This window comes from Dermacentor andersoni, chromosome 3 (genome assembly GCF_023375885.2).
Source record: "Dermacentor andersoni chromosome 3, qqDerAnde1_hic_scaffold, whole genome shotgun sequence".
Classification (NCBI taxonomy): Eukaryota; Metazoa; Arthropoda; class Arachnida; order Ixodida; family Ixodidae; genus Dermacentor; species Dermacentor andersoni.
The window spans coordinates 139,318,263-139,345,277 of NC_092816.1; the positions used below are offsets into that span (position 1 = coordinate 139,318,263).

The 27,015-nt window shown below is 46.1% G+C and overlaps 1 protein-coding gene across 2 annotated transcripts in view; it reads left to right on the top strand.

Moving 5' to 3' along the window:
- Positions 1-27,015, top strand: part of LOC126525150 (squamous cell carcinoma antigen recognized by T-cells 3-like) — a 106,238-nt gene that overhangs the window by 7,685 nt on the left and 71,538 nt on the right. The window contains exons 5-7 of one of the 2 annotated variants that reach the window (XM_050173204.3): positions 2,506-2,611; positions 6,696-6,841; positions 10,092-10,256. In XM_050173204.3, the coding sequence (XP_050029161.2) occupies positions 2,506-2,611; positions 6,696-6,841; positions 10,092-10,256 (417 nt within the window). The remainder of the gene's footprint in view (positions 1-2,505; positions 2,612-6,695; positions 6,842-10,091; positions 10,257-27,015) is intronic. The other variant, XM_050173205.3, reaches the window with a different exon arrangement.

A 27,015-nucleotide genomic window follows, 5' to 3' on the forward strand; every position in this document is an offset into this window, starting at 1 on the left:
ACATGTAAACAAATAATAAGCTCCACGTGATAAAGCCACAGTTAGGATTCTGGCCCTCTGAAACAAAATCACGCCGAACAGATGTCCTATTCTGTCGTCTCACACTAGGGCACACACTTGGCACCCATAACTTTCTACTCAGCGGAAACGAACCTCCAACCTGTGGTAGATGCAGGGAGAGGCTGACCGTTCTCCACGTCCTCCTGGAGTGTCGGGAAGCCGAATCTGAGAGAAGGAGACGTTTTTCTATAGCATACCGGCAGCACATTCCTCTTCACCCTGTAATGTTTCTCAATCCAGAACTGCTTTTTGATACAAACACAGTCCTAGGTTTCCTCAGAGATGTTGTCTTACATGTTAGTAGTCCCATACATTCGTAGCACTTCCTCTCTTCAGAGGATGCTGCTGTGATAGTCGTACTGTATAGCACATGCCTCCAGGCCCTTGTGTTTCAAGGGCTCTGGTGAGGCAGTTGTGCTGTAGCTAATTTTTGCATCTTACATGTTCTGTATATCATATCATTCTTCCGCAATGCAGTGTAAGGCTCATAGTACTTCTCATTAATCATCATCATAATCTTATTACACATAGATTTTACGTACCTTACAGTGACTATTTTTTAGGCCCCTTTACAGCCACGTCACATCAACTTCACAGAACTCATCATTTCACCGCGAAATCACTAACACTGTCTTGGTGCTCTTTGGCCATACCTGGCCCTTGCGCCACTAAACAACACACATTCATTCATAACACGACATTGGCGCATCCATGTAAATGGTGATAATGCGCTAGGGAGCGAAAAAAAACTGCGCTGAAACTTCTCTGGGAGTTGTCTAAGTATGCACAAGCCTTTTGCCTCTTGATCGTCTCCACGTAGCCCGATCTCATTATCACCGTTATGATACTTGATCCAACCAGTATAAATGACAGCACTGTGGCAACACAAACTGCTGCGCAAGGGGAATTGTTGACATAAGCAGACTACTCCAGGGGCTGGTGCTAGGTGCGCTGATGATGTTCCGATTATTACAAGCCATTATCGCTCTATAGCGCCTTATCCATCCGCGCCAAACCATTATCAACCGTGATCAAATGTACTCTGGCAGCAGCTGCGTAGGGCGCAGCCGTGTGGGCCTGTGTTCTCACCGCTTAGTTCGTGTTGAAAGCGAGAGGCAGCACAAAGGTGAATTCGCTCGCTGCTGCGGGCCCTATCTTAAAAGTGATCGTCTTATTTGACGAATGAAGGTCCTTGTTAGTAGGCATAGAAATGCTTACGCATTTAATAATGCAGCGCTGATGTACCTCTGCATTGCAAGTGGTGGCTGTGACATTGAGGAGATGTTCACTCAACCACATTATGTTCAAAGAAGGGTAATTCTATTAATTTTGTTGCAAGAGCATAAATTGGAAACCAGTAAAACAGCATGACAGCATTCACAAACTAAAAGCCTGACAGGTCTAGGGTGAATGCAGGAATGCTCTCAATGCATATATGATAACGTATGTCGACAAGGGCTTCCAAGATAAGGAAAAGCATCATACCTCCTGCAAAGCAACGCCCGTTCTCACACTTCATACCTTTAATTTTTTTTTTGGTCGCTGTACTTGTCACTGTTCTTCACATTGGTTGCTGTACTTGTAGAATGCCCATTTAGTGAAAATCCAGGTACTAGTTTAGGATGCCAGTTTTGAGAATGCACCACAAAATATATTCATGTTGTATGTAGTCAAATCGCAGTATGTGCAAATATTATTTACAGGAAAATACAAACTCATGCACCAATACATTTCTTTGCAACTTTAATGACGGGCACTTTGGAATTGCTGCTAGCCTTATGTTTCTTTCCAAATGGACATGCTTTGAGTGCTGACTGGCTTCTATTCCACATGGCAGCATGTGCCCTTATGTGATTTATTAGTGGGATTTTTTTACTGGCTCATTAAACATTGTTCCTTGTTTCATAATGAATATCATTATCTTCAATTATCCAACCCAAACGGCAGTATTGTAACACCTGGCACAAGGGTTATTTAAACAATCTGTAAAGCATCCCTCCGAACTTGGTTTAGAACATTTGCAGGCTTGTACATACTGTGATTATTAATTAGGTAACAATAAATGTTAGGCATGTTGGTGCATTTCCAAGAGCATGGACATTATAACTAGCACAAAAAGAGAAAAATAAGAAAAATGCAAAACAATGGTGCTAATGAGAACAAACACACAAAACAGACTTTTAGACCACTACCATCAGTCTAGCATTGCGTCCTGAATTTGTTTTGTTCTAAGAATTCTGTCTTTTGGGCTGGTTACTGTATAATGCTTGACCCTTGGACTCTGCTAAAACAAGGCAATGTTTGAGACATTTGTGTTTAATTTTGCCTGTTACAATCATAAAGGAGAGGCTGGGAGGGAAAGGGGGAACACCACTGCGACCTCTGAAGTTCACATGCAGAACTGAGAGTTCCATAGCTTGTGGCATTATATTTTGCTCTTTCCAGGCAGGTGCCTGTGAAGAGAGCACACAAGAGCAGCGGGAGCAGTACGTCGCACAGAGGAACCGCGTCTACAGTCTTTTCAAGAGGCAGCTTTCAGTCCCACTTTTTGGCAAGTTTCTTTGTGACAAATGTCCCTCTCACGTTGTCTGGATTTGAATGTGATGCACAGTACTACCATAGTACTATATATAGCGTTCCTACAGCCTGCTGTCGTGTGACAAGGTCAATCAGTATAATCTGTACATGATGATGATGATCGTTACCATCTGAGGTCACCGAATATAGCTGTTTGCACACCTCCATGGGGATGTGGCTTAAAGCAAATGTTAACTGTGTTGTAGACCCACAGATACCACATACCACACATCAAAGTGGACGAATGAAAAGTCACGTTAACCCCACGGGTCCAAGGGGTGTTTCTGCAGAGTGTGAGATTTTTACACTCGTTGCTCTATGATGTTTATGGGGATCTCGTATTTCACAGGCACAGCCTGCAAAAGGGCGCCAAGTGATGCACTTCAAGAAACAAAGCATTGCCCTACCATCGCATCTGCCCAGATACTTCGTCACCGTTGTCCTTCCAACGATTTCTCCTCTGTAGGGGAACTAAATATTTAAGGAGGGAGGTATGTGAGAATCCTCGGGTCCCGTGACTGTCGCACGTGTGGTGAATGTTGCATCAGTCATGTGCGCACAAAGCAGGTTGGGGAGAGGGGTAACCGTTTCGCGGGCAGCACATGGGCATCGCACGGCCATCGCAAGTGCTATCAGCGCCACAAGGTGGGTCACGTGAGGTCCCTCTGACATTGCCCGATTCTCTTTGGGTCACCAGCAAGTGGCGAATGTGGAAGTCTCTGCCGCCGCTCCCGTTTTCCCACGCATGGTTATTCAACCGCGTTTTTGCCGTGGCGGCCGCCCATATCCCCAGAAAGTAAGTCAGAAGCCCTTCTTTACCTAGCGTATTATTATCTTCAAAGGAACCCTTAGTGACGTCAGCTATAGCTAGCTGGCCTGCTCGAAGTGTTAGTTGCAATCGTAATAACTGCTTTCCAAGTGTGCACGTGGTTGTCTATTGGCAACTCCAGAATCTACTACTTGTGCCGGCAACATTGTCGAAATAAACAAAGATGGCAACGACATACAGGTTCATGGTGGCTCTTTTGTTTGGTGCTGCGACCATGCGTTTCTTGTTCATGGCGTCGAATCGAGGAGTTTCGTCAAAGCTGAATGGGTTGTTGCTGCCACTTACTTTATTTTGAACAGTCTCTAGGATTTCAGCGATGAAGCCGCAGAAATCGTTCAGCTGTGTGGGCCAAAGTCCGGCCTGCCCAGTGGGCCACACCAGATTTTTTTTTTAATGACAAAGAGGCTTTGAAGTAAGCCACAGGTTTGAAAAAGGGAGGTGTTTGTGTGTAGTGGGCCTCCGAAAGGTGCAAGCACATGTTTTGCGGCATTGCTGCACTAGTACAAGTACGATACTCGACTGTTTTGGACCTGCATAGGCACGTGCCAAAGGTGAAACGAGCACTGTTTGCTGTTACTTCTGAATTACTTGAGGGCAAATAAACTGAAAACTCAACGCTTTGAATGAGAACGCAGCATCTTTTGCTTGCACCGCTAAACTAAAGCACGCTATGAAAATGATATGTTGCTTCATGGCATAACATGTGTCATGATCAACTTCAGATTTTCCGAGGCAGTTATCATTCCTGTTACCGTGCCTGCAGACAAAAGTACATTAGTGAGAATATTCCAGCTGCTTAAAGCATTAGTAGCACTAATGCTGGGGCAGAAGGTATAAAAAACTAAAACTAAATGAAGCTAAAATGTACATCACCATAATTTATTAAAGGGCCTGCTTAAACAAAGCACACTCTGCGATTTGAAATGTCAGCAAGATACTGAAAGCAATGGTCTGTTTGCCGGGACGAAAGAAGTCCCGAGTGAAGTGTTTAAACGGCCCCTCACCAGGCCCCATAGCAAATTTTGGTTATATGCTGGAAGTTGTTATGTGTCCTCTAGGGAGCGTTCTGCCTGCAAAACTTTTCAAATCGTTTCATTAATAGCCGAGATAGAAATATTTGAGTGCTGCGAACATGTGGTCTCAGCAGGCGAACTCTACTGCCAAGCGAGACACTCTGTCCACTTGCCCCATCTAGCCTCCGCAAGCGAAATTCCTTCACTACGTTCTCCCATGCCGAACCTCAAGGATCGCGTGATGCATACATCACAGGCCCCGCCTTCATTTTTTTTTCTCCTCGCTTTTTTAGGGCGCAGTGCACTTCTGCTGATGGAATCGCGCGCAAGCTGTTGGGATTGTCTCGTTTCACACAGCGCATGATTTAGCATGATGTGCTCGGGGATACCTGATTAGTGCTATAAGTCAGTGCTACACAGATACTGAGGCAGGCACAAGTGGATCATGGAGCATGATCCCATGCTACAAACGGTAGAAAATGACATAGTTTTCGGTGTCTGATAGTTTTCGACGTCTGTGCGCACGACTGCACGACGGTGGGTACAAGCAGACGAAATGGAAGTACATCTCTCTTGCTGCGGTGCGAAGTAAAACAAAAACACGCAGACATTCGGTTTGATTGTTTTATTATTTGTCGAAGCTTGACTTCGTGTATTCAAGCAACATGTTACACAAATAACAGATGTTGCCGAAAATAATTCTCGAAGTGACGTGTCACCACGAGTAATGTCACGGCAAACACATGTACATAGGCGCACTGGCATGTGTACGTCATCCTCCGGCTTGGAGCGCGGCAACCGTGAGAAGAAGGGAAAGCGGCGTTCGGTATGAACTTTCATATCTTTCCGCGGTGCATAGCAATGTAATACTTTGCAGACACTATGGTTATCACGCATTGTCTGCTCTGCGCTTGTCAGCTTAAAATGGCCAGACCTGGTGAGGGGCCCTTTAAAACAAACCGGTATAATGTCAGTTGTCACCTTTTCCCAATGTGAAGTTTCTTATCCAGGTAGCTCTTCTGCTTCTATCGCGAAAAAATGAAATCATACATGGCTGTCTTTCCACCGCGATGACACGCATAATGGTACACAAGTCTTTCAACATCCGTATTTTTTCATTTTAGGGCTTGTGCACTGCAGCATCACAACAATTTGAGAATCACGAGACATTTAGTGCATGCCGAGATAGGAGGCCTCTCGCTTCAAGCTTGAACCTGGATGAGCTGTTCCTCGACGTGGAAGCTAGGTTGCGAGCGTTTAGTTGGAGTCAGCAATTGTTTCCTCAAGCTTGTACTGGACAGCAGTTGATGGGCAGTCGTGCGCCAACCCTGGCGCTCGGTGTGCCGAGGCATAGTGTCGTTGGCATCTCCCACTTATCCCAACAAAATACAAAGAGTGCTGCTAGCACGCTGCTAATAGAGGGTGGCTCGTTGCGATACGCTGCTAAGGAAAAAGTGTCCCCACTGCTATGCTGCATACTCTTGCGATAAGCAGTGGGCCTGCTCTCGAGAGCTAGGTGAATCGCTGCTGGCTGGGGACTCCGATAAGTGTGGCTCGACATAGTATCACCATGCACAAGCACTAGGCTCTGCTCTTCAGCTTAGCATTCGGAAAAGGAGCAACACCTGGTATCTGCTCACAGCAGGTGCAAGGCACCGTAGGCAAGCTGATGCTCGAGCAATACCCAGAATAAAGGGACTGGTGGACAGGAGCAAAAACATGTACGCACCTGATGCTGTTCTAGCGAAAAAGGGCTGTCTTGCACTGCGATCCTCAGAGCAAAGCGTCACCACAGAAAACTGGTTCATGGAAAAAGCCGCCCCCAACAGCCATCTTGAGTGGAAACAGAGAGGCATAGGGACGGAAGAATAGGTGATTGCCAGCGCAGAGGCGCCACCTCAAGCTCCATATTGTGCATAGTTTTCATGTACGTGCAGTAACTCCTCATTTGTTAGTGGCACTGTGTCTTCATCACTTTTACTTGTCCCTGCGCTATACTCTAGACAGTGAATTGCCTGCTAAGTTAGTGCTTATTAATAAGAAGCCCTCGATTAACATAATGTGATTGCGCCAGTTAATTCACTGGTCTTGGGAATACTGCCTGTGTTCTTTTCCACCTGATTCCTGTTAGTGCAGAAAGCATCCATTGTTGGCTACCTGCGTATGTGTTAAGCATAATTTCTTGAATGTTCAAGCTGAGGTGGTGTTTATGACAGTTGGTTGCCACTGGCCTGCAGGCATGGATAAGACGTACCGAGAGCTGAAAGAGTGGAGTGAGGCAGCCATCGAGCCATCTGTGGAGCATCTCTACAAGAAGGCCAAGCTGAAGCTGGAAAAAGTGCAGGAATATGAGACAGCTCTGGTTAGTGTTGGCTCTATGCACGTGGTTGGAGCCACTGCATCTAGCCCTTTTGAAGGTCACCTTCAACGAAATGTCACTTCAACTGAATTTGTCACATATGCATGGTACATAACTTGAGGTACAGAACAAAAGTGCATGCACGATGTTGGAAGAGACAAAGACAGTCTCCTCTGTTCTGTGTGCTGTCTTGCGCTATGCCTCAAGCTATGTATTACTATTTAAAACATCAGTCTGTTCTTTTACACATTGTACATGTCATTGAAGTGCTCGTAGCACATCAACAGGGCTGGTAGTAGCGTATTTTAAAAAAAATAACTAGCTTGTGCATACCGTATTCACTCGAATCTAACGTACACTCTTTTTCCGATAAGATGGGTCAAAAAATTTTGTTCGCATTTGAATCTAGTATGAACCTAAATCTGCATTACCACATCGCCATCAGCATTTTGAAATGGCCACCTCGTATGCACTTCGAGCCCAGCTGCCAAAGCTTCCTCCATAGGCTGTAGTACGTGTGCTTAGGCTAGTACAGTATAATCTCTGTTCAATAGCATCAAGCACTTTTTTTCCTCTGAAGCTAATGAATTAGTGACACTCTGTTGTACTGAATACCAATGAGGTTCTCAGTTAAATAGTGAGCCTGTGTTTTGCAGAACCTTTTATTTATTGCATAGAAAGTTTTGCTTTCCAGTTTTTCTCAGAAATGCAGAAGGGCTATCCCAACTTTACGGCTGGTGGGTTATCATAAGGCCAGTGTGCGTGACAGTCGAAATAGACCGCACATCATGTGACTCGCATTTCTGGTGGTGACAGTAGAGAGCAGGCGCTATCTGCTCCGTTTCATTGTCAGGTTTGGTGTGATTTTCCACCTGTGAACGATTCTACAACCTTCAGAGTCACAGCAGGTTCTGCGTGCCTATTTGTGGCTAATCGGCCCAATGTTCGCACTTTACAAATATGTGCTGCTTATGTTGCTGTCAACGTATCTAACTGTCTTCCTGCCTAGGGCAACTAGGTATGTGCCACTGGGAATGTGCTGATGTACAATGATGAAAAAGATCCCTTTAAAAGGGTCTTTAACCACCCCTCGTGTTTGGTGAAAAAACAGTTCATGCGCTGCTATGAACATCCTTGTCAGGTTTTGCTGTCGTATGCGGCGCTGTCGTACATGCACGCTTGCCTTCACGTGCTCACTCCTAGCTGCTCCTGATTAGATGCCTTGGCAGGCTAAGTGATAATGTTTAAAAAATTCACAAGTTGGATGTGTCTACTATCTGTCGGTCAAGCTGGCGAAGGACAGCTGGTTCGCACGCACTCAAGCCCTGTCGTGTACAAAGCAAATGCTGTGTACATGCACTACAGTTTCATGTAGCTGCGGTCTGCTATGTAGTGTTGATACCATGGCCGGCGCAGAGTGCCGCGACGAGTCCGCTGGCTAAGCGCAGTGCAGTTCGCCGAGAACAACCACATTTGGCATGTCGTAAGCGCCAAAACCAGAAGTCAACGTTAACATCTAAAATGAAATTTTAACAACGCCACGGTGACATTTAGAAGGTGGAGCTATGTGGGCATGCCCCACTCTGCCGTAGCCTTCGCAGTGCAAGACATTGAAGAAGGAGCGGAAGCGCTGCAATAGCCGTATTTATTTGCGAATAACTCCACTCCTGCTGAATGCATTGAAATAGTGTTTGTGGCAAAGTATTTCTAAAATAGCCCATTTTAACTTCAAATGCATTTCTCCTCTTTGATAAAAAATGGTTCAGGACCTTTTAAGGGGGGACGCGGCCTTTGAAAAGCAAAAAAAAAAAATTGCGGGAAAGTCAATATTTCTCTCTGCTATTAACAAACCAATTTGAAAAATGTTTGCAGTAGGACACTCCCTAGAAGGCATGTAACAATTTCAAGTGTGTAACCATATTTGCCGTGGGGGCTGGTAAGAGGCCCCTTATGACATTTTTTTTTTTTTTTTGCATGCATGTGTCCTCGGGGAACCTTTTCTACAGGACCTGACAGAACAGAATGAGAACTGAAAGTGAGCTTAGAATCGTCTGAGCAACAGCAAAAGGAACATACATTGACTAAGTTTCGTCATCATCATCAAATACAACTATTGCAGATGATGTTATGGTGATCTTGGCCCCGTAAGTTGGTGCACCACTCTAAGTAAACAAAATGACAGTCTATAATTGGCAAGCTGGGATGATGATGATGATGATGATGAAGATGATACATGTGTTCGCACGGTGCCATGTAATGCCAGCCACTAGTAGAAGGAGCAGTCTGCATTGAAACTTTGCCCTCGAGTCTTGACACTAGTATCATGTGCTAGTCCCTTGAGCCCATAAATATACGTGGAGTTTTTTGTGGGATTTTGTTCATAAATACCTAGTTGCCAGATGCTATCCAACAGCACCGTTCTAAGACTTGCGAAATACGCCTTAGTGCTGAAACATAGAAACCTCAGCTTTAAAAAATTCTCAATTTAATAAGTTTATTGCTGCAAGTGCAACTTTGTTATTTCGATTTAAGACTGTGTATAATTTCAACATTGAAGTAGCTGAATGCAGCTGCTACTGATTGCCGCTTTCCTGCTTCTTGGCGTATCACTTTAAGCAGTGGAAGTAGAATATTCTATCGGTACTGTGGGATGCAGAGCAATAGTAGGAACATTTAAGTGATACTCGTAACAATCAGAAAATAATTGATGCCATTTTCAGAAGCGGCTGCACATGATAGCTTATGCTTTGAATTGACAAAGTGTCCTCTACCTCTGTCAATTTCACCTCAGTGGGACGGGCAGAAAGGTGGTCCAGTTTACCGAGAATATTAAACAAAGCAAGCATTGTGAAAAAGCTTTGGTGCCTTAGGGTACTCATGAGTGGAGTTTCGTTGACCAATGCAAAATTTGCAAAAGCTTATTGTATTTTGTATTACAGTAAAGCCTCGTCATTACCAAGTCACATTTGATATGAAAATACCCTTGTCATTATGTCCAGTCTTCGTTATAAGCAAATATTTGTTACGTGACAATAACGCAAAGAAATAGATATTTTATGTTATAGTATCAAGGTTCAAACTAATAGTTCAATCCAATGTTCCAGTGTTTGTTATCTCAGGTGGTCAAAGTTAATGTGGGGCCCACCACCTCATCATCTGTCGTAGCAAAACTGTGGCTTTGAAACATTAAACCCTATGAATCAGTCAGTCACTGTCGCCCCTTTTGTCTGTTTCCCACGGTGCCCTTCAAAAGCTGTGTGAAGATGACAGGGGAGTGCCAGACCTGTCGACATACCTGCCCTACCTGGAGTGGGAGCAAGCACAGGGTGACCCTGCCCGCATCCAGTGCCTCTACGAGCGTGCCTTGGCACAACACTGCCTTGTGGCCGACCTCTGGGAGCGGTACATGGCGTACCTGGTACGTACTTGCATGCAGGGGACTCCCTACATTGTCTGTTGGTGCGAAGTTTCATATACTGATGGTACCTTCTGCTGGTCGCTTTCAAGTGCTCTGGAGCGCTCAATTTTGTTGAGGTGTTTGACCTCACTTGACTGTGGCACTGCTCATTGGTACTTTAGCTGAGCAGTTAGGCCAACTAGCCAGCCTTGTGTTTAGGTGAGCCATTTTTGCCCGAATTAGCCCTCTCTACCCTTTCTTATATTGCTGATGCCATATCATCAGACATCAGACATGGAAATCCGAGTATACCGTCATTTGCAAATGGAAGTGCGATGATATACATCAGGCGAGAAATACCTCACGTAACCTTACCAGTGCAAGACCTTTGTTCTAGCTTCTTGGAAGTCGCCGCTGTGCAAGTGTGCCTAGGAAAACGAAAACTCAGTGTGGTGTCGGTGTATATAAGTCCGCGCAGGAAGGTCTCCATGGAGGCGTTTATAAAGGACCTTTGCATTCGTTGCCCCTCTCCTAGAATAATCTGTGGCGACATTAATGCACATCATTCGCTTTGGGGAGATAAGACTGCAGATTCCCGAGGCAAGGAAATTGTCGCAGCCGCGGATGCTGCTGACTTATGTATCGCGAACGATGGCAAACCGACTTTCTTCAGACCACCAGATTCATGGAGTGCCATAGACCTCGTGATCCATTCTACAGACCTTGTCGTATCGTCAACAACGGCCCCAGACAGGATGGGCAGTGACCACTTTCCGATCTTCACCAACATCACCGAATTTCACACTGCTGGGCGACAATTCTGTGCTGTGACACACTGGGACACATACAGAGAAGCGTTGGATGAATCCCCTGGTGAGCTGTTCGCAGATATGCTGCGGAGCAAAAGAGTGGCTACCTCAATGTTGAAACTGCCGGATCATTTCCCTACTCCTGATTTGAAACTAAAGAACCTCTGCGCAGCGCGTAGGAGAGCGGAGCGAGAACTAATGAGAAAAACGGGAAATCCATCTGCGAAAACTGAATACAACAGGATAAACGCTGTCATCCGTCGTCACACAAAAGTTAACACGAGTTCAATGGGCTGCTTTCTGTAAGAATTTATCGGCGTTTACTCCCATGACAAGGATATGGGGAGTAATGAATAGCCTATCCGGAAAGATTCGCCTACACAGGCCATTCGAAGCACTTGCTTTAAAGCAAGGAAAAGATTTGCAAACCCTTGCAGAAGATTTTGCAGACGTATACACATCTGGCAGATCAGCAGGAGTATCGAACCCTCTGTTGTCTGAAGCATTCCATACCATGGATACGCCGTTCACCTTTCTTGAGTTGGATTTGGCGCTTAGCAAATTAAGAAGACGCTGTGCTGTGGGTCCCGATTTGATCAGCAACATGCAGATGCTGACAAATCTGCCATATGAACGAAAACGAGCCCTTCTGGACATACTTAATCACGTCTAGAGTACAGCAGAGGTCCCAGAAGTGTGGAAGACAGCATGGGTGGTGCCAGTGCTCAAGTCCGGAAAGGATCCTGCAAACCTCACCTCATATCGGCTAGTATCGCTAACATCATGCGTATCAAAGTTGATGGAAAGACTAATATGTACTAGGTTAACATGGTATCTTGAGCAAGGAAATAGACTGCCATCATGTATGACCGGATTTCGTCCACGGTTGAGTGCCCAGGACAGTGTCTTGGATCTACAGTGTAATCTCGATGATACGATCACGGCTAATGTGAATTTTTTGGGGTCCCGGCCGAGCCCCATTACTTTGCAACGTGCTAGAGAACGGTTGTTACGAATCAATTTTCGACCCGCGTCGGTTGATACGAAAATTACCGAAGACACTGGAAATTCTAAAGTGTGCTTAGCGAAAGCCAGACACTGCTGCCGTCTGTGCTCCGCTTCCCTGGCTTTGCTGTTCGGTGACATAGCCAGTCGCTGCTGCCGTCTGCGCTCCAATTCATTCGCTTTGGTGTTCGGCGATATCGCCTGTCGCTGCTGCCGCTTTCGTTCTGATTCCCCGCCTTTGGTACCCGGCGATCTAATCAGTCGCTGTTGGCGTTTCCGTTCTGCTTCCCTTGCTTTCGCATCTAGTGACATGTTCAGTCGTCGCATGCGCATTCGCTCCTTGTTCTTCTAGCGTTTGGTGTTGGGGGAATCCGGCGTCCGCTGCCGCTTGCCCGAACCGCTTGCCGTGTAATCACTGGGCCACTTCGGGGCCATGCGTATCTCTAGCAACTGCAACGAGACGTCTGTCGTAGGAGCGGCGGTGCAGCTACCACCGCGGACACATGGCCGACGCGCGCGCGCTCATTCTACCGCTACTGTGTGACGTCACGGCTGCTATGCACAGCGGTGCCTCCCACCGGCACGCCGGTTGCTGAGGAGGGGAGGAGGTTGCGCCGCTGCGCGTAGAGGCCACAGTTGGCACGATTCCAGCGCACGGACGGACGCGACCGCGAGCATGAGCCAAAGCTTTCGCCGCCCCACCGACGGCCGCGAAAGAGAACATCGCACAGTCACGCGATTTCTCCCCTTCTCTTTCGGTGCGGATATTTAGGTGTGGAGGCGAGGACGCGGTGGCCGCGACTGGGCGCGAAGAGATTGAAGCGGTGGCGCTTTTGGTGCTTTTCCGCGTGCCATCGGACGGAGTAGCTGCTGTGCTCCGGACCGCGTTCTTTGTGTTGGAAGTGGGCGACTGCGAAGGTCCACCACCGGCGGCTGAAACGCTGCACGCGCTCGAAGTTCTGAGGCGTGCTATGGCCGTGGATGAAATCAGCGACGACACGTGCACGCGTTTTATGGATTTGAACAAAGTCTGTTAAGTGACCTGACAAAGAAAAAGAGGCAAGATATTAGAGACCTTTTCTTCGAGAAATAAATGCTTTTTACGTACGTGTGCCTGAGTGAGTTAATCTCTGGCTCTTTAATTTAGCTAGCTTTAATTGTTTCGATGATACGAATTTCGGCTAATACGAATATTTTTCGTGACCTCGTGAGATTCGTATCATCGAGATTCCACTGTACTTAGCCATATCGAGCACCATCGCGTAGACGGCCTTTCCACACTCGCCATCTTTATGGACGTTACCAAGGCATACGACCGTGTGCTTCGTACAGGCATCATCAACGGACTCCGAGCCATGGGCGTCTCGGGAAATGCTCTTAGATTTGTCCATGAGTTTCTCAGTGATCAATGTGTCCAAGTTAAGCTCGGAAGTATAATGAGTGACAAGCGACAAATTTCCCTCGGCGTCCCACAAGGAAGTGTCCTATCTCCCTTGCTTTTTAACGTTGCCATAGCCAGCCTTCCAGATGCCCTGAAAGTAGGTCGGACGGCAGTTAAAATGTCTATCTACGCAGATGACATCTGCATTTGGATCTCGGGGTACCAACACAAACGTTTGGCCCAGATAGCCCAGGCCGCAATCTCTATTATCAATCGCCACTTACCGACGCTTGGCCTGTCTTTATCAGCAGAAAAATCTGCCTTCATGCTTTTCCCGGAAGTGAGACGCAAGTCAACACGTCTGACGCTGAATATCAGAGGGCATTTAATTCTTCGTGCAACTCATGTTCGATTCCTGGGCGTCACCATCGACAACAAGCTACTATGGCGTGGTGCGGTCGAAAGTGTTGTGGCTGCATCAGTGCAAAGAGTCAATGCACTTCGTTGATTGGCAGGTGTACGTTGGGGAAACAGTCCTATATCCATGCTTAAACTGAACGCTGCACTGATAACAAGCCGCATTCTCTATCAGCTCCCTCTGATATCACCGTCATCGAGTCAATTCTAGCGCTTGGAGGCAGTGCACATAAAGGGACTTCGCTTGGCGATGGGAGTTCCAACGGCGGCTTCAAACAAGAAAGTCACTAATGAGGCAGAGTCTCTTCCACTCCGCCTCTTGGCATCTCAGGCCTTGCTGACGCAGCTATTAAGGCTGGGCGAGTCACGCGCAGGCACGGCGCTTCTCCGGCGGCTAAGAGCAAGAACTCGCCCACATTTCTATGCAGCGCTGAACACCTTCCGATATTTAGGATTGGAATGGCCTAAACGAAGTCGCCTTGACCCGCCATGGTCTTTTTCGGACGTTACCTGCAGCCTCAATGTACCCCACCTACCGACGAAACGCACCATTTCAACTGCCGAAGCAAAGTTTATTGTGCTGGACCACTTGAGCACTGTGTTTCAAAGCCATCTACAAGTGTACACAGACGGTTCGGTGTGCGCACAAACAGATAGCTGTGCAGCGGCATTCTGCATACCATCCCTTGATGTGTCATGGTCTGGCCGACTGGATCGCGTAGTTTCCTCTACAACAACAGTAGAAAGCGCCGCAATCACCGCGGCTTTGCGGAAACTACGAGTCTTTTCTGCACGAGATGTCGTGGTGCTGACGGATTCCAAGTCAGCATTACAGAGATTACATCGGGGCCTACCTCTAGAAAAATTTACAAGGCAGTCTCTGGCACTGATTGACGACCTAACGAGCAAAGGATTTAACATAAGGTTTCAGTGGATTCCATCACACGTAGGAATTGATGGAAACAAGGAAGCTGACGCCCTTGCACACCTAGCGCTGACATGTGTCCCAAAAGTGAAAGCTCCAAAAGCTTTTCAAATCCCTAAGGGTGCAATCCGCCTTCACTTTAGAGAGATGCACAAGAATCCACACGAATCCTGTGTGACTCGTGGATTTACACGCGAACAAGCGATGCTTTTATACCGCATCAGGACTGACTCCGCGTACACCCCAGCTTGGTTATTCAAGACTGGGCTTCGCGCTTCCCCACTCTGTGTTTTCTGTGGTGACATTGGCGACATCGAACATTTCATTTGGCTATGCCCGCAGTTTGACACAGAAAAAAAGCGATGGTCGACACCCTACAAAAAAGCAGTCTTATGCACAGGACCTTTGAAGACGTTGTTTTCCCCGGAGGGCCCGCGGCATTCAGGAAGAGAGCGCAACGACTGCTGATAGCCTTCCTGCGAGACACGAGGCTCATCGACACCTGGTGACACACCCCTGATCTCAACTCGAAGGAGGATCAGGCGGAACAATTGCCGGCTATGTATGCCAGGCTAACCCTGCCTTTTTCAACATCACCACCACCACCGCCATATTGAGCTGTGGGTGCCTTCTTGTTATTATGCTAGCGTGAATGAACACTTGCATAACACTTTTTGGGCAATTTCCCAAGTTATCTATGGAAGTTGATACAGGGGGGGAGGGCTACTAGTTCACAAGCAATGAACCAAAACTGCATTACATCTGAAACGTTGCAAGGTATAGCCATTCTAACGAGGCATTCCATTGCATCCAAGAATGTTTGGGAAAGCACATCGCAGTTTTACTTTTCCGCAATCATATTGTCACGTTTTATTGACGTTGAAAAACTCAGTACTGGCAAAATCTGTGAATCGCAAAACTAACTCTGTATTTGGTGAACCTGTGCCGAGACAACAGGTTACACAGAAATCACAATGATGACTGCGAGTGCAGTCGGCAATTGTAGAAAATATGATCTGGGAGACAAGTGCATTGATTTTTATAAATGACTTCTCAAAGGTTCCAGCTTAATCTCTGGTGCCTGTGTGCCTTCCAGAAAGTACTACACAATTTGTGTCGTGCATACATTCCTAATACACAAGGTTCAGCAAGAACATACACAGCAGATAGAATCAGTGATAACATTTGAGTAAGTTCCAGTCATGCAGGTGCGTCTTGCACGGAGGGTTAACTTGAAGATGTTAGTAGGTGAAATGCAGTTCCAGAGAACAGGATAAATAAGTATAGTACACGTGTCAGTGACCCCCTCTTAAAAAGCATCGTATGGATGCTACAAACACGAGAGCAATAAAACTAAAGCACACGTAGTGAGGGAATACGACAATGCAACAAAGAAACACAAAGTCCCAGAGTTTGTCAGCAAGTATAGAAATTCTCAAGGCATACCACGTGGATGACTTCAAGTCACGAGCGGCGCCACTTTGATTTCGTAAGACTGTTTAGCAGGGCCACATAGTCCAGTGTGCCAATACGTTGGATGGTCTTGTAAGGTCCGAAATAACATCGCAAAGATTTCTCGCTATGTCCTCGTCGGGATATCGGGGTCCAAACCCAAACACGGTTGCCGTACTGGTATTCCACATAGCATTGTCGAAGGTTGTAGTGCCAGCTGTTGGTCTTCTGCTGGTTCTTGATGCACAAACAGGTAAGCAGTCAGGTTGCTTCGATGTGCTGGAGGTTGATGGCAATGTCGAGATTCTTTTTGTCGGTGACTTGCAGCAGCATGGCGTCGAGAGTCGTCATCGGGTTCCTTTCGCAAAACAGCTTGAATGGCGTGATCTGCGTTGTTCCTTGCACCGCCATGTTATAAGCGAAGGTTACGTAGGGAAGGACTGCACCCCAGGTCTTGTGTTTGACGTTGATGTACATGGGTAACATGTCAGTGAGAGTGTTATTCAAGCATTCTACTACAAGGCTATTCGTCTGCGAGTGGTAGACAGTTGTCCTGTGGTAACTTGTCTGGCTGTATTGCAGGATGGCTTGAGTAGTAAGCTCCACCGTAAAAGCAGTTTCTCTGTCAGTGATCCGGACTTCTGGGGCACCATGTCGTAACAGAATTCTTTCAAGGAAGAATTTCGTCACTTCGGCTGCAGTACCTTTGCGTAAGGCTTTCATTTCGATGTAACGGGTAACGTAGTCGGTAGCCACGACGATCCACTTATTTCTGTATGTTGACGTCAGCAGTGGCCCCAACAGGTCCATTCCTATCTGCTGGAATGGCCGGCAAGGTGGCTTGATCGGCTGCAGCAATCCTGCTGTCCTTGTTTGTGGTGTCTTGCATCACTGGCAAGTCTCGGCATGTTCTTGCGTAGTCGGCAACGTCGGCAGTCAGGCACGACCAGTAATACTTAACTTGTATCCTTGATAGTATACGAGAGAATCCGAAGTGCCCAGCGGTCAGATCGTCATGTAGGGCATGCAGTACTTCTGGATGCAGTGCTGAGGGAACAACAAAAAGGTAGTTGGCGTGGACTGGTAAAGGGTTCTTCTTTATGAGTACATCATATTGCAGGAAGAACAAAGACGATCCTCACCAAAATGCCCTAGAGACAACGTCGGTGTTGCCTTCCAAGGACTGGTTTTTTAGCTCTAGGTCTGCTCATTGCTTTTCGGCAAAGTCTTCTGCACTTTTTGTTCCCAGAAAAGTGATGTCATCCTCGTTGTTTTGCGGCGGCGGGTCAATAGCGGTGCAGGATAGGCAGTCAGCATCGAAGTGTTTTGATCCTGACTTGTAGTTGACGATGATGTCAAATTCCTGGTGTCTGACACTCCATCGTGCGTGACATCCTGAAAGGTCTTTAAATTTGTCAGCTAACACAAAGCGTGGTCGTCTCCTACGACTTTGAAGGGCCTGCCATGTTGATCCTTTTCACGGCGATCTCGTGGGCACTGCCCTGTTATAACATGTGGTGACACGCCTATTTCTTGCCTCAGCTGCCTCTGTTGCATTTGTGTTTACAATGGATGTACATGACGGTGGTGCGGCGCTGCAAACCTCTGTTTCGGCAGATATCAAAGACAGACTAGGCGGATGACACGCGAAGCTTTTGCTACAGCTTCAAACGACATGTAAGCATTTTTGGAGCCCATTACGATCTGTCCAAATGGTGCTAGCGGTGTATACGGTGCTTGTACTAAAAATGGGGCTAAAAATGTATTTCAGGCTATCCTAACTTTCCACTTATGAATTGAATCAGTTCTTTATTTAGCAAATGCTTTTAAGCAGCGGCTGGTCACATTTCTGATTCAGTAAAGCTCCCCGGGTGGTCACTATCTGATAGTTTATTTTCTGCCTAGTGGCTTGAGGGTGTGCTCATTTGCGATAGATTTGTTCTTGCTGGGTACAAGTTTTGAGATATACCACATATACACAAAGACAACCTTAATGTGAATAACAGACAAGGCTAATTGTACACAGAATGTGAGCTGGTGATATCGACACATGTCCTTTTTTATCGGTTGACCACGTTTCACCGCCTAACAAATGTTATCCCACAGCACAGGACATGCCTGCATGTATCGGAAGTTTCTCGAAAGTTATTGATCGTTCAAGATGCTACCTGTTGTCACTGAACCTTGTGTAATCTGATTTCATGAATGCACGACGTGAAAAGTGTAAAACTTTCTGGAAGACCCACGGGCACCAGCGATTACTCTGCAACCTTCGATGACTGATGTATAAAAGCCGATGCGCTTGACTTGCTGATCAGATTTCGCCGACCGCCGACCATGTTCACTGCTATTGCTGTGCTTTGAGTGTAACTTGCTTTTGTGGGCACAAGTGCGCCTAATAAAAAGGTAATTTCGCCATTCGCAGTTTTGCTTTCTTCACCATCACTACTATGTGACAATATTACACTCAAGAAAGGGAATAAGTTATGATTACACCTCAGAAAAACTCCAACAAAAGTACAGTCATAACATGCGTGAACGAATGGGCAGAATGCGATAATAGTTACAGGGCTGCACTAAATATTCCATTGTCATAATGTCACAGCGATCGTGTAAACATGGATTCACCTGGAAAGTTACGTCGGCCCAGATGACGGGGTAGTTGCCGAGGGTACGGTAGCGGACGAATCACAGAGCCATTTTTGATGCTGTTGTCCACTCCTAGCTTGGCTGTCACGACCAGCACGGTCGACGAACGGATCGCAGCTGCATTCTCTGAGTGACATTGGTAGGGCCGGGTGCAGGATCAGGATTCAGCAACAGTCGATGAAGCCCAGGTTGTGGGGCAGGCCCAGGTCCTTGCGCCCGACTGGCCAGTCTGCTCCATCCACCATGCACAGATCAGCTGTGGAACACCGTCCGTTGATGTCCCCACAACAGTCTGGTTCCTTGGACCAGCAGGGCTGCCTTCTGGATCTGCCTTGGGATGCTCGGTCGCCGTTTTTCAAACTTGCACCACCTCCTTGTCGCCAGCCTGATGAGCCCCGCACTGCATGCTCTCTTCCACACGTGCCTCGCGCTTTCCTCTTCTCCCTTTTCAGTTTGCTGCCACCTGTTACAATTGTCGAGTACGTCTCACTACACAGGTACGATATTGTGCGCGTATCACAGTAGCAAATAAATATTATCACTCGTCACTCGCTTACTATCTGGACCATTATGAAATGTTCAGCTTCGAACATTTGTGTCCTGTTGGTGTAGTCGGCGACTGATCTGAAAATCTAATCTGTGAGTCAAGTGCATCAGCTTTCATACAGTGCAGTCCACTTATAGTGATACCACATATAACAATATATCGGTTATAATGCTGAGCTGGCTTAAGAGTGCCAACTTATACCGTATTTACTCGATTCTAACGCACTTTCTATTGTAACGCACACTCATTTACCGTGCCTTAAAGAAAGAAAAATCCTATACAGTACAGCGCACCTCATTTTTTTATACAGAAATACAACTTTCTCTCACTTGGAAAAACAAAGATTTACTCCCTATACACTAAAGTTGCGATAAATAGAAAAACTCACAGGTTTGCCCGAAAGGCGAAGAATCGATTGTGATAGCAAATTAGTAGACAGCTATATGAAAAGTAAAGATAGTATTATCGGCTGTATAAACTTTTAAATATTTGCTTACTAACTAAAATAACATGCATGGCGCCGCGCATGCACAAGCAAACATGAACACGTCTCACTCAGTGACCATGGAAATTCTTTTATCGAAATGCTGGAGTGAGGAAGTGCTGTAGCAGGAGCGAGCAAATTGACTTTTGTGCGGCCTCTCGCTTGAACGCGAACTTAGCGACGATAACGCAGCGTGGTGCGCCTAGATGCGTAGGCTCTTTCTCCATTGCACATCAATCTCAAGATAGCAGCCGCGCAATACGCAGCAGCTACTGGAGTAGAACGGCTCTTCTGTTCGCGCCAGTCCCACGCACAAGTTTCCGACACTCCGAACGACTGTGATGTGGCCCGATTTCCGTGCGTCTTCGCATACCTGATCACTTTTCTTTTAATTGTAGCATCGTGTGTCTTTGCAATTGGCGCTTCCATGCTGACAGAGCAAACACAGAAAATGGGAAAACGGATGGTGTACTAACCTAAGCACACGTACTACAGCACATTGAGGAAGCTACGGCAGCTAGGCTCAAAGCATGTATGAGGCGGCCATTTTGTAATGCTGATGGTAATATGGTAACACAGATTTAGGGTCGTACTAGATTCTAACACGCACACAGTTTTTGTACCTGTTTTATCGGAAAAAAGGTGCACGTTACATTTGAGTAAATACAGTGCATTAGGGCTATGAGAAAAAAAAAAAAAAACCTAACAATACATTATTCACCGCATATCTGATAAAATAAACAAAGTATTGCATTCTGAATTATGTTTTCCATGCAGAATAATTGTGAAATTTGCATTCCTAAGTTCCCCTTAAATGAATGTTGCTGAGAAGGGGCAATACAATACGCGAGTTCATATCGGCCGCCATTAACCACGTTGCGCCCGCGCGCCGATTGCGAAAGCTACGGAGAGCATCGCTAGTTGGTGCAGTACGCTACGTAGCTACGCATGAGGAGAGAGAGAGAAAAAATAAAAGCGAGAAGCGAAGCGGTGCCTGCCATTTGCCTTCTCAGCGAGCGCAGAAATGCGCTGTGGAAGCAGCAGCAGACAGCCCAGTTGATAGATGACGGCCCGGACAAAGCGCAATGTTGTATCGCTTGAGACGAAGCTGCAAATACAGTCTACAACAAGTAATTCAGACTCCACGGGGAACGTAAATAAGTCCGAACTATTGAATGTCCGAAAGAAACGAATGCACCCAAAAAAAGATAAATTCATTTACGTTTTAAGGCCCCTGTGCAAGGAATAAGCGGCTGATTCGTTGCTACACGCACTTCCACTTACGTGCAACCAAGTAGGCCTGTATTTCTGCCAGTTTTGTGCTGTATGCAGATGCAAGGACTGCAAAGGCTCGAATCAGATATGCACGTGAAGGCTTCGAAGCACACAGCACATCATCATCATCTGAGTTAGAATCGCTGTTTGATGGTGGGAAAATTTGCTCAATTATTCATTCCATCATCGTTCAGTTCGGCACATGACGACACCGTGCTGTCGACATCTGCAAAGCCTTCAAATGTAATGGCGGCAGAAATCACACCGCAGCCTAGCAGGTCATCAATGATCTCCGCATTTGAGTACGTTGTGGTAGGCAGCAGGTTCAGGCTTCTCAGTTGTGGAGTCATTCAGGCTGCGAGGCACCGTTGGTGCCATTTAACGTGGCCCTTCAATAAGTTCACTAGAAAGACTTCTTGGAGTCAGCAGAGCGTTGTCTGGAACTCAACAAACAGAATGGCGAGAGCAGGCCATGCACAGGGTTGCTGGAATCGTAGAGTTTCATACAAGGCTGGAATAGGATGTAATGATCGCGATGTTGATGGCCCTATAAATCAGGCAAAGCCTCCAAGATCAGTATTTGCAGTAAAATTTCTGAGGCGTGCGGCAACCAAGGCAACGTCTCAGGGATTACCGTCTAATGTATAATCTCTGAGGCCATATTTGATGTCTTGTCGAGGTTGCCAGAAGAGATAATGGCAGCGGAGTCAGCGTACGCTACAGCCATGGAGTCCGGATAATCGAATGTAGAGCTGGCGGCTGTCCGAAATATCGGCGTCTTTACACATTAAGTCTTGTTGGCAGTGCCGCGAAGCTGACCGAATTACCGAGCATGTCCGGATTATCAGTGTCCGATTTATCGGTCGGTGACTGTATTGCAAGGCTCTAAGTGTGAGCTCATAAAGGAATGCCACGATAATGACGGCTGCAACCAGGGGCCATGCCGATCAACGGAAAAGGCGGGCTCTGTGCGCCTGGGCGAAACCCCAGGAACCAACACGGTGGAAGCCGCTGACATTACCGAACCCTGGAACCGTGTCGCTACTGACAATGAAGCAGGTGGTGCTTCGATGGAGGAGTCTCTTGAGTGCAGATAGTGCTGCCTCATTATACAGAGAGATCTCCAATGGGGCGATCATTGTCGCGACAGACGGCGGCGTTGTGCGACGGGGGTGACGTGATTGACAGTGACTCGTCTTTGACAGCAACCCCGATGTTCACGCGAAATGCACTGTTGTCGATTCAGTCGCTCATTATGCACACTTAATTATTGCTGCTAGTGTTGACGCAGCAGCTGGACACCACAGTTGTGAACCTGAAACTCCAGCGAAAGCAAGTGCGGATTTCTGACTCTTTCAGCGCGCCTAACGATTCATACGCTGTTCAGAGGTATAAATGTGTTTTTCTTTTGTTTCATAGGCTACTTTACACGTCTATTTTTTAGTGCAGGTGGCAAATTTGGTTTCGGAGCTACAAAAGTACGTTCGGCACCTTTTTTTTATGGCAGTCCAGATATAGTGATGATCGAGTATAACGATTAGATTTTTCATTCTTCTTGTTATCATTATAAGTGGGCTACACTGTACTAGACTCGTCGAAGGTTCCAGCGTAATTTCTGGTGCCCATGTGCCTTCCAGAAAGTACTCCACAGTTCGTGTCATGCATAGAATCTGATTACACAAGGTTTGGCGGGAACATACAAAGCAGATAGGGTCAACGATTACATTCAAGTAAATTGCAATCATGCAGGTGTGTCTTGCGCTGAGCGATAACTTTAAGGCGTTAGCGGGGGAAATGCAGTCCCCGAGAAAAGGATAAATAAGCACATGTGTCAATATGCTGCTTGACTGTACGCAAGAAAGTCTAATGCTCTGCGACATACTACTGGATTATGTGGATGTGATCAGCACGAATGATATCGCAAATATCGCAGTCACAAAATAACTTGAAATTCTAATGTCACAGAGGGGGTATTTGGTTCTAGGACTGAATTGAATAGCAAAGCATTAAAATCACACTTCCAGCTTCGTCCCAGCTAATGCAATAAAACTTTGATGCAATGAAGTCGGTAAAAGGGGCACTTTAATTTGTTATATAAACATTTTCGCTATATTGAAATGCTTCCTTTTTATGAAAACAGGTACAGTCGCTGACAGATTTTTCTTCACAAAAGGGGCTGTAAAAAATTTCTGAATTATCAGGCAATCAAAAGAAAGAATGCATTTCATTGACAAAAAAGAAATTTCATTTTGTTGAATTTAAAAGTTGGTGATCAAAGGTATGATTTCATGCCGTGTTGACGATAGCTTCAAGTTGGCGGTACTAATCAAAGCCTCCAAAGCTTTCACGTTCACTCTGCTGCCACAGTTGATAGTGTCGCCCGCAGTGAGATGACGCTATCAGCAGACCGCTCGCCACTCAGCCGATCCGACCAATTCAGCATTAAAATCACAGGAAACTGAAAACTGATGTGATGGGCGAGAACACGTTGTTCACAGCTGCCAAGTTTGTTGTAAGTTTGCGACAGTGCGCATGTATGTCAAGTTAAAGAATTGAGCTAGGTTCAGTACGACGACGAAAATTTCGATAGCTGTTATGCATTCTTTCTAGTGTTGGTGTTAGCTGTGAGTAAAGAAGTAGCAGTTACGCCTGGAAATCGAAGCATTGATGGAAATACCAGAGTATTAGATAACTACACCAAATAAGGTTCGTAGTTCTATTGGCCGTGTAAATTGCAGCAAACATTCGCTTACTGATTAAATTACCAAGTATGCTGTCGCACGTGCCGAAGCAAATAAAAAAAAATCTCAATGACCACAAACACTCACTGACTCAATGCTGGCATGATGAAGAGCATAGGCAGAGGGGAGTAAATGCTTAGTTTACCTCTTGCTTCTACGCTACTCTGACACTGGAGTTTATGCAGCCCTCAGCACTAGCACACGTGAAGCCACCAGCTATACCAGCTCGCCAGCCTTTGCACCCGACTCAGATTACTAGACTGAGATACGGCGCATGGCCGCCATGTGCCCAACCGCCCTGACAGCCATGCCACTTTATGTGGAACATGGCGGCGAGAGGGCCTTACGTTTATTGCAAGCAACACTGCTCATGTTTATCACTGTTATTGCCATATGAGGCAGGGATATGACCATAACAAAAACATCAAATCGGGTGTTATAGCAATTCACACTCAGAATATGTGTGCTGAGTAGAATGCGTCAATACGAATGCGTGATATGCTGCACCAACTCTGCACTCGCCACTTATGACCTCCGAAATCAGGCAGCGTGCGCTGCAAGATTTCAGAGACCATGACCAGCTGATTTTGCCACTACTGGTGAAGACATCGCTCCACTTCCGCAGCCACTCTATGTCATGCGTACCATGATTTAGTGTGGCATGCAGTTCAATCATTTGACATTCTGCACCCTTGGCAGTTCCCGTTTATTGCCTCGATATTCCTTTGCAGCAGCAGGGAACTTTCGTTATATTGAAATCTCGAAAAAGTACACTTCGTTATACAGTAGACTTCCATTAATCCGACTCTGGTTAATTTGATTTTTCGGCTAATTTGATCCCATCTGAAGGTCCCGGACAGGCCGCCATTGGAATTTGAATCTGGCAACATTTAACGTTCGAACGTTATCTAGTGAGGCGAGTCTAGCAGTGTTATTGGAGGAATTAGAGGGTAGTAAATGGGATATAATAGGGTTCAGTGAGGTTAGGAGGACAAAAGAAGCATATACAGTGCTAAAAAGCGAACACGTACTGGGTTACCGGGGCTTAGCAGAGAGATGAGAACTAGGAGTCGGATTCCTTATTAATAAGGATATAGCTGGTAACATACAGGAATTCTATAGCATTAACGAGAGGGTGGCATGTCTTGTTGTGAAACTTAATAAGAGGTACAAATTGAAGGTAGTACAGGTCTACGCCCCTACGTCCAGTCATGAGGACCAGGAAGTCGAAAGGTTTTATGAAGACGTGGAATCGGCGATGGGTAAAGTCAAAACAAAATACACTATACTGATGGGCGACTTCAATGCCAAGGTAGGCAAGAACCAGGCTAGAGACAAGTCAGTGGGGGAATATGGCATAGGCTCTAGGAATAGCAGGGGAGAGTTATTAGTAGAATTTGCAAAACAGAATAATATGCGGATAACGAATACCTTCTTCCGCAAGCGGGTTAGTCGAAAGTGGACGTGGAGGAGCCCAAATGGCGAGACTAGAAATGAAATAGACTTCATACTCTGCGCTAACCCTGGCATCATACAAGATGTGGACGTGCTCGGCAAGGTGCGCTGCAGTGACCATAGGATGAGAAGAACTCGAATTAGCCTTGACTTGAAGAAGGAACGGAAGAAACTGGTACATAAGAAGCCAATCAATGAGTTAGCGGTAAGAGGGAAACTAGAGGAATTCCGGATCAAGCTACAGAACAGGTACTCGGCTTTAACTCAGGAAGAGGACCTTAGTGTTGAAGCAATGAACGGCAATCTTATGGGCATCATTAAGGAGTGTGCAATAGAAGTTGGTGGTAACTCCGTTAGACAGGATACCAGTAAGCTATCGCAGGAGAAGAAAGAGCTGATCAAGAAATGCCAATGTATGAAAGCCTCTAACCCTACAGCTAGAATAGAACTGGCAGAACTTTCTAAGTTAATCAACAAGCGTAAGACAGCTGACATAAGGAACTAATAGAATTGAACATGCTCTCGGGAACGGAGGAAGCCTAAAAGCAGTGAAGAAGAAACTAGGAATAAGCAAGAATCAGATGTATGCATTAAGAGACAAAGCCGGCAATATTGTTACTAATATGCATAAGATAGTTCAAGTGGCTGAAGAGTTCTATAGAGATTTATACAGTACCAGTGGCACCCACGACGATAATGGAAGAGAGAATAGTCTAGAGGAATTTGAAATCCCACAAATAACGCCGGAAGAAGTAAAGAAAGCTTTGGGAGCTATGCACAGGGGGAAGGCAGCTGGGGAGGATCAGGTAACAGCAGATTTGTTGAAAGATAGTGGGAACATTGTTCTAGAAAGACTGGCCACCCTATATACACAATGCCTCATAACCTCGAGCGTGCCGGAATCTTGGAAGAATGCTAACATAATCCTAATCCATAAGAAAGGGGACGCCAAAGACTTGAAGAATTATAGACCGATCAGCTTACTCTCCGTTGCCTACAAAGTATTTACTAAGGTAATCGCAAATAGAATCAGGAACGCCTTAGACTTCTGTCAACCAAAGGACCAGGCAGGATTCCGTAAAGGCTACTCAACAATATACCATATTCACACTATCAATCAGGTGATAGAGAAATCTGCAGAATATAACCAACCCTTATATATAGCTTTCATTGATTGCGAAAAAGCGTTTGATTCAGCCGAAACCTCAGCAGTCATGGATGCATTACGGAATCAGGGTGTAGATGAGCCATATGTAAAAATACTGAAAGATATATATAGCGGCTCCACAGCCACTGTAGTCCTCCATAAAGAAAGCAACAAAATCCCAATAAAGAAAGGCGTCAGACAGGGAGATACGATGTCTCCAACGCTATTCACAGCGTGTGTACAAGAGGTATTCAGAGACTTGGAGTGGGAAGAATTGGGGATAAAAGTTGATGGAGAATACCTTAGCAACTTGCGATTCGCTGATGATATTGCCTTGCTTAGTAACTCAGGAGACCAATTGCAATGCATGCTCACTGACCTGGAGAGGCAAAGCAGAAGGGTGGGTCTGAAAATTAATCTGCAGAAAACTAAAGTAATGTTTAACAGTCTCGGAAGAGAACAGTAGTTTACGATAGGTAGCGAGGCACTGGAA